The sequence below is a fragment of the Ciona robusta genome, chromosome 8 (assembly GCF_009617815.1).
Source record: "Ciona robusta chromosome 8, ASM961781v2".
Classification (NCBI taxonomy): Eukaryota; Metazoa; Chordata; class Ascidiacea; order Phlebobranchia; family Cionidae; genus Ciona; species Ciona robusta.
The window spans coordinates 1,711,049-1,717,750 of record NC_143242.1 but is presented as its reverse complement, the minus strand read 5'-3'; the positions used below and the strand labels follow the sequence as shown (position 1 = coordinate 1,717,750).

General features: G+C 36.4%; 1 protein-coding gene across 2 annotated transcripts; it reads right to left on the bottom strand.

Annotated features, from left to right (window-relative positions):
* Positions 1–1,281: 1,281 nt before the first annotated feature.
* LOC149732120 (sideroflexin-1-like) lies at positions 1,282–6,552 on the bottom strand. 2 transcript variants are annotated; one of them, XM_089882248.1, is made up of 11 exons: positions 6,310–6,549; positions 6,177–6,249; positions 5,797–5,970; positions 5,249–5,347; positions 5,118–5,193; positions 4,691–4,776; positions 4,239–4,366; positions 3,978–4,027; positions 2,688–2,737; positions 2,519–2,566; positions 1,282–1,598 (listed from the first exon to the last, which is right to left on the bottom strand). In XM_089882248.1, exons 1-11 carry the CDS (start codon positions 6,410–6,412, stop codon positions 1,502–1,504), a joined length of 984 nt encoding a protein of 327 aa, XP_089738374.1. In that variant the 5' UTR covers positions 6,413–6,549; the 3' UTR covers positions 1,282–1,501. The 2 variants fall into 2 exon arrangements, with proteins under 2 accessions (XP_089738374.1, XP_089738375.1); XM_089882249.1 differs by lacking the exon at positions 1,282–1,598 and adding an exon at positions 2,095–2,189 and having other exon boundaries at positions 6,310–6,552.
* Positions 6,553–6,702: the final 150 nt, after the last annotated feature.

Genomic DNA, 6,702 nt, shown 5'->3' with positions numbered 1-6,702 from the left:
CCGACGTAGTTAAGTTGTCGTTTCGTCGACGGTCGGCCGCGAAGAAAACATGCCGACCAATTGGGTTTTTAACACTCGGAACACTAAAACGTGAGAACGAAGAATGATGGATTACATTTGGGCTATTTTCGAATAGTTTCCCATAGAGCCAAATCAAACGCATTGAATTCGCCGCCTTATCAGGGTTTTGTTGAGTCACCCAGTTATAGGGTAGCCTTCCTTAAATCAACTTTGCGGTTAAACCTTACGATATTAAGTACAGTTTGCGTAAGGGATGGTTTACAACGAATCACTGTTTGCCGACTGTCGCGAATACTAGCGGGAGATATATGATGGCTACAATATCCAGAACAACAAACGACTATATGTATATAGCACCTGTGGAATAATCAACAATGATTGTTAGTGTGACGTGACTTTAATTAAGTCGGTTCTGTTTGTGTTCGTACAAGCAACCTGCTGGGGTGATGAGACGTAGACACATTCGGTTAGTTATCTATATCAGAAATCTGGACAGCGCCTGTAGCGAATACACAGCAGGTTAACATTAGAAGTAACATCCGTGACATTGAGTTGGCGCTAAGTTAAAATATGCAACCTACACACAACACGCCTATTACTGCTTCAATTAATTTGTTTACACAAGTCAACTTATTTGCATTGATGTGGACTCTTTAATATTTTAAAGGTTAAGAACAAAGGGCTAAAGTGCGTAATATTTGGGTATATAAGGTCATGTGTTTATAAGGCAACATAATGACTGGTATAAGCCAGTATACAATATTAACATTATTTCTCATTAACGTAGATTCATTTAATGTTCTTTAAAAATATGCTTCCATAACCACAGCAGAAATTTAGAAAAATCCTGCTGCGGCCACTTAAAATACGTAGTCGCAAAATTGACCATAAACACTTTTATTGTAGGTCATGGTATTTCAACTACCAACAATGACCAGGGGTAAATATTCTTTACCTGTTATGATGTAATAGCAGAAGCTTGAATCGTATACTTTCTGTGCGTCAGCACACGATTTATAATCTTTAACATACAAACGTTTCTTTATTTAACGCGTTTTTATGATAAACAACTGTTTTGACTTGACGTTGCCACACCAGATATATACAAATATGCTTTAACTTATCCAGCATGTTGGTTTTTCTCAGTGTGAACAAAACATGAACAAACACACCAATGTAAATTTGTAGGACTCTTTATCTTATTTGCGTCTTTGTCCATCGAGTAAAACGGTGGGTACTTTTCGTTAATAAAGTTAACTTCTAGCACGACCTTTTATTTCGGTGACCACCTTATAGCGAATAAAACCGGCAAGCAAAACTGTAAAAAATAGGATAAAAAGTGAAAAAAACACGCAATATGTCCTTACAATATAGTGAGATACGAATGACGAAATAAATACGTGACGTTCCTAGAAAGTTGCGATTAATTTAGGTGACGATAAAAGTTGTGCGGGAAGTCCCTCGCCTGGAGCCTATGACGTCACAGGCCCTTGTTGAAGTAGACATCGCTAATTTGAAGTCCTCTTTTGGCGATATCGTCCTGCAGTTCGGGTTCCAGCCTTGTTACTGGCATAGAGCTGCGGTAAGGTAGGCCATGTTAAATTAATTGCGATTTTCGATAAACCGGGCTTACGGTGCTGTGCTTGCAAACAAATTATCGTCGCACCTCCATGTAGCACGGCTCATAAACTGCGTGTGGTATACCTGAGTTTGTGTAAATCGTACACACATTGGATATGAGCTGAGGTAATGACTTCATTTTCTTCGAATGTTGGCATTTAACGCGAATTGAAACATGCTATTCTCGGAAATGAGAAGTTATGCCGTATTTGCGTGTTTGTCGTGGGAAATGGCTGCCAGCTGCGATTAAACAAACTTACACCAAGCGTGTACGCATCGTTATTTCTATTTACGAGCATTTCCAGTGCTGCCTTCTACGCATAATAGACAGCACTCTTAACGTAAAGACGTAGTTATCTGGAAACCCTTAACTAAACATGCTGTATAGTAGTTTATGATTGGTTCACTAAATCATATGTAACCAAGGGGGTGGGGAACGGACTACGTGTCATGTAATGTCAAACCTTTAATAAGGTGTTAACTTTTATTGCGGATGTGTGCATCACAGCGGGAATTTATTAGTGGCACATTATGGGCGAAATTCCAACCTATACACAATAGAATGATTTTTCGCAATTTTTATAAATATTAAACAAATTATGTATAATATAGTAGGGTAGGGAAAGATGGGAAACCTCTGGGAAAAAATATCTAAATATCCTGATCTTGTTTTAAACAATTAACAACGGTCTATAAGAATCGCGCGAATACAGTTTTTTTAATTCTTTGAATGTTCTTTCTTTACTACCAAATGGGACGAGAAAATAGAATAAAAAGGTGTCCCATCTTCCCCCACACTACAATATTCCAAATAGCTGGTATAGTTTAAAACTGATGGTATATACTGCTCGTATATAATATTAGAAAAGTAACTGACCTGCGCTGGGGGAACAAGGCACAGCACAAAGGTGTGGCGAACACGAGTCTGAAATGTAAACGGACATTGATTAAACTGTCAACTATGAAGTGAGCAGTTGCCAAACGTTCGTCCAAAATGTGGTCGCTGTCAAATTGAAACATGAAATTTAAATTGCAAAGAAACTTACGAAAGTCCGACGAGGCCGACTTGTATTGGTGCGTTCATGTACGGGAATCGCTGGAAAATGAAATGGAAAATTAGATATATACAAGATAAAATTCCAAAAAAAGGAGCAGGCCTAATTTAAATCTATGCCATTTTACCGCTGTTCCAACTGTGACGTAACTAGTGAACTATCAGAAAAAATACGACACTGATACGATTTGTAGATAAACACTCTCGACAACAAACAGTGCCTTCCACCGCCCTATTCAGCTAACCGCCCTGACGGTTGCGTAACCTTATAAAGATAAGGTGACAACGATGTGCATAAACGTGATGCTGTGGAATGCTTTATTAATTTTAGGTTGATACGGAATCCTTAAGTGGGTCAGTTGGTGAACTTGGTATATGTGTACGGATTTTGCGATGACTAAAATACATTTCTAAAATATTACGTTGTTTAAGTGGGTTGTCATTTAGTCAATGTATGATACGGAACGCTGTAAGATGTTTTATTACATGGGCCCTATTCATGGAAGTGAACCAAACGCAAGTTTTTTGCATTGTAGGTAAAAGAATACAGGATATTATTTATCACGGGAGAGTGCTAAGGGGTGTGCGGCCAGATCAGACAAAAAGTTTTTCAAAAACAAAATCTGGCGTTCACGAATTGATCGGAATTTTTTAACAAAAATCTCAATTAGTTGCAAGATATCGTCGGTTCCTGATGTAAGGTTCTCATTAGACGAATCTTTGATTGCAATCGAGTGTCAGTGGTTTGAATTAATGCGCATTTGTGGTTTTGTGCAAACCTACTTGGCGAAAATCATGCGAAATACGTGCAGCGTTATTAAGATAAGATAAGATGAGCATCACAGTGACATCGTTTGACATAGAATTGCCATCAGTGCATGGAAGCGGTAAAAAACGCCACAGAGTAGGTAAAGGGTTCGTTCGACTATGATATATATGGCGGTATTTCGTTACATTGAACAAACAAACGTTCGATATTAACAAAACTGTAGCACACTTGTTTTCGTTCAGATTTTGAGACATGATTTTAACCTACGTCAGTGTTTTTTTTTAAACGACAAACAAAAATCATATTCGTTTGTTTACGAAACAAGCAGTGCGTCATGTTTTAGTAATGATGGCTCAATGGCTGTACCTGTGTTACAAAAGTCTTTCACGGTTTTAAACACAAATAATTAAAACTAGTATGTTTTGCATTTAGCTTCTGTAAGACCTTGGAAATGCCACTCACGACAAGAACTCCAGCTGAATTAGAAATATAAACCATTAAAATGGTGTTTACCTTTAAAAATGAACCCTTTGCCAACTTGTTCATTATCACAGGAGGAATCACTGGAAAAACACAACGATATCTATATTAGCTGTAAATACTGTGATTTTGAAAACAGGGATCTATAGTGTTCGTGCCTAAAATATTATGAAAAACTACTAGTTTCAGTTTGCCTAATTTTAAAATAATGCATATTACGTTATTAGGTTACATTGTGTTGCATGGTCACAGTCTCACATAATTAATTTATTAAATAATTTTATGCGGGTTTACCCATTCCTGGCACAGCCATTCCTATTCTGGATACTGTAACTTGGACGATCGCTTTTTTCGCCGCATTCTTTGACTCTCCAACCACTTCCCCATCATGTGTGCTTATAGTTATGCCTTCCGTCAACTCCCTTAATGGAATGACTCATAAAATGTAAGATTAGACAATATAGTGTAAAAGGGGAGGGCAGCACTCTAGCTAGTCGTTTATTCAAAAGAAAATTAATCTTTATTTATAATGATACAATTAGTTGGCATATCTTGAAATATGTACTCAGTATGTTTAATAGAGGTGGAATTTTTGTTCTAACTAGTACTTGTACTAGGTTTCAAGCTTTAACACTATAATACAATTTGTTCAAACTGTTGTACTCTTTTTATAAATAATAGAGTTTGGTCTAGATAAGATGGGAAGAATATGCAGTGTAATGTTTGGGATAAGAAGAATATTGTACCTGCTTCTCATCATTGGTATGTTGATGCAGTTGGCACTCGCTACTGCTGCAAGTGGTACAAACCGACCAACGAGAGCGGGAAGTTTCTGTAAAAAATAAAAACATAAATATAAACCCGTTTATAAAATATTAACAACTTCTGGCATAAAAAGTAACGTTTATTTTATTTCTACAAAAACCCAGATTGAGTCTTGCCACATAAAATATTCGTTTAATGAAATCTGCAATATGTTTTATGCAACAAAGATCATACACAACGACTGGTAGCAACAATAGAACTCTGTACCCCATATTGTTGATACCTGTATATCGTAAAACATAGGGTGGCTAAAGGCCACTTTTTGATTGTGATATACTGTTTTAACTGCATGATGATTTACTTTTACAGTCTTATTGCCTTGACCAAGATATAATGCACCTTTATTACCTTAGTCATGGCGTTGAGTGCCAATGCAGTAGCAACAGCTCCACTAGTAGCGCATGCATACGAGGTTAAAATTCTCCTACAAAGAAACATTATTATAATTTATAATAAAGAAAAATGAACAAGACACTCACTTTGTTGAAAGAGGTGCATCTCCACTTCGATTGGTATAGTTTACAATTGCATTGAAAGACTGATTTGCCCACTGCCAGAATATAACAGCTGGTGTAGTTCTGTGGGATTATATATTTTAGTATATATGTTCAATGTAAAACAAATATAGTTTGTTTCAAATCAAAATAGGGGTTAACTCGCCCACTGTACAGGTTGCAGCACAATTGTAAACAGCGCTCACATCTGGATCTAAGTTTGAAGTTCAATGCATCCCATTTTTGTAGGCATACGGGTTCTTTGGTTAGACAGCTTTCGGCAATTACCTTAACTCGGTAATGCCATTACTTATGGTTATGGGTAAGCTAAATTGTAAGCCATACATAAAAAAATGAAAAAAAAGGCAAAAATTAATCAGCCACAAAGTTACTTATTCGGTAACACGGTTAACACCTAAGCGGTATAAGGTGCATAAAACAGAACACTTATATTATAATGTGACTGACGCTCCATTACATGAGAATAAATAGGTTGTACACGGTTATTAACATAGTGTCCCTATGATACTAACTTGTAAAATGTAAGCATGCAACCAGTGATAGTCATGTTCATTGGGACTTGTGCTGACATACGACCATATAGAATCATCTTCTCTTTAGTATCAGGATGGTAGGCACTGTCATATCGATATTTTGCTTTCCATAAATCCTCCTCTGTAGTCCCAGGTGGTAGTGGTTCATTGTTTCTTAAAAATAAAATTTATTTATTGTAAAAGTATGAAATGGTTGTCTGTTGGTTTATGTTGATTCAGTTCTTTTCATACATTTTTGACATCTTATAGGTTGGTGTTAACATGGATAAATTCATATGCAACTGCAAAAATGTTAGTATATTTTTTATGCATAATAAAATACTAAATGAAGTAAGCCAATATGTGCAATAATGTTTTACTTGAAGGTGGTAACAAGCTTTTTGGCAGCTTCCAGGTCGTTGCTGGACAATAAAACGTTCATTGGATTTGTCACTGTGGAAAAATTAATTTGTTTTAAAAAATTATCATGTAATTGCATTATAATGCTTATACCAGTGAAAAAATGCTTCGCTCTTCCAACGTAATCTTCCTGAGACCATTTTGGTTTTGATAAGTCTACATGACTGAATTGATTTATTTGGCTGCTTCCTTCCATTACAATTGTCTAAGGGTGTAAGTTATGGCTTTCTGATAAAAAATTGTAAAATATCAGTATGACCTTCACATGAGGTATTGCCTAACCGGAAAACTGGTATCTGTCGTAAGTAAACAAAGTAAAACAGCTGAGTTACATATTTTTACCTTTCACCTTTCCACCAACCAATAAACGTACTTTTTTAAGTGGGTGTGTCTGGGGCGTGTTATCAGCCGACGGAACCACGCAACAGAAATCGAATTTTGTTTTATTAAGATATCTATAGGATTCATGAGAATAGAAATCACAGA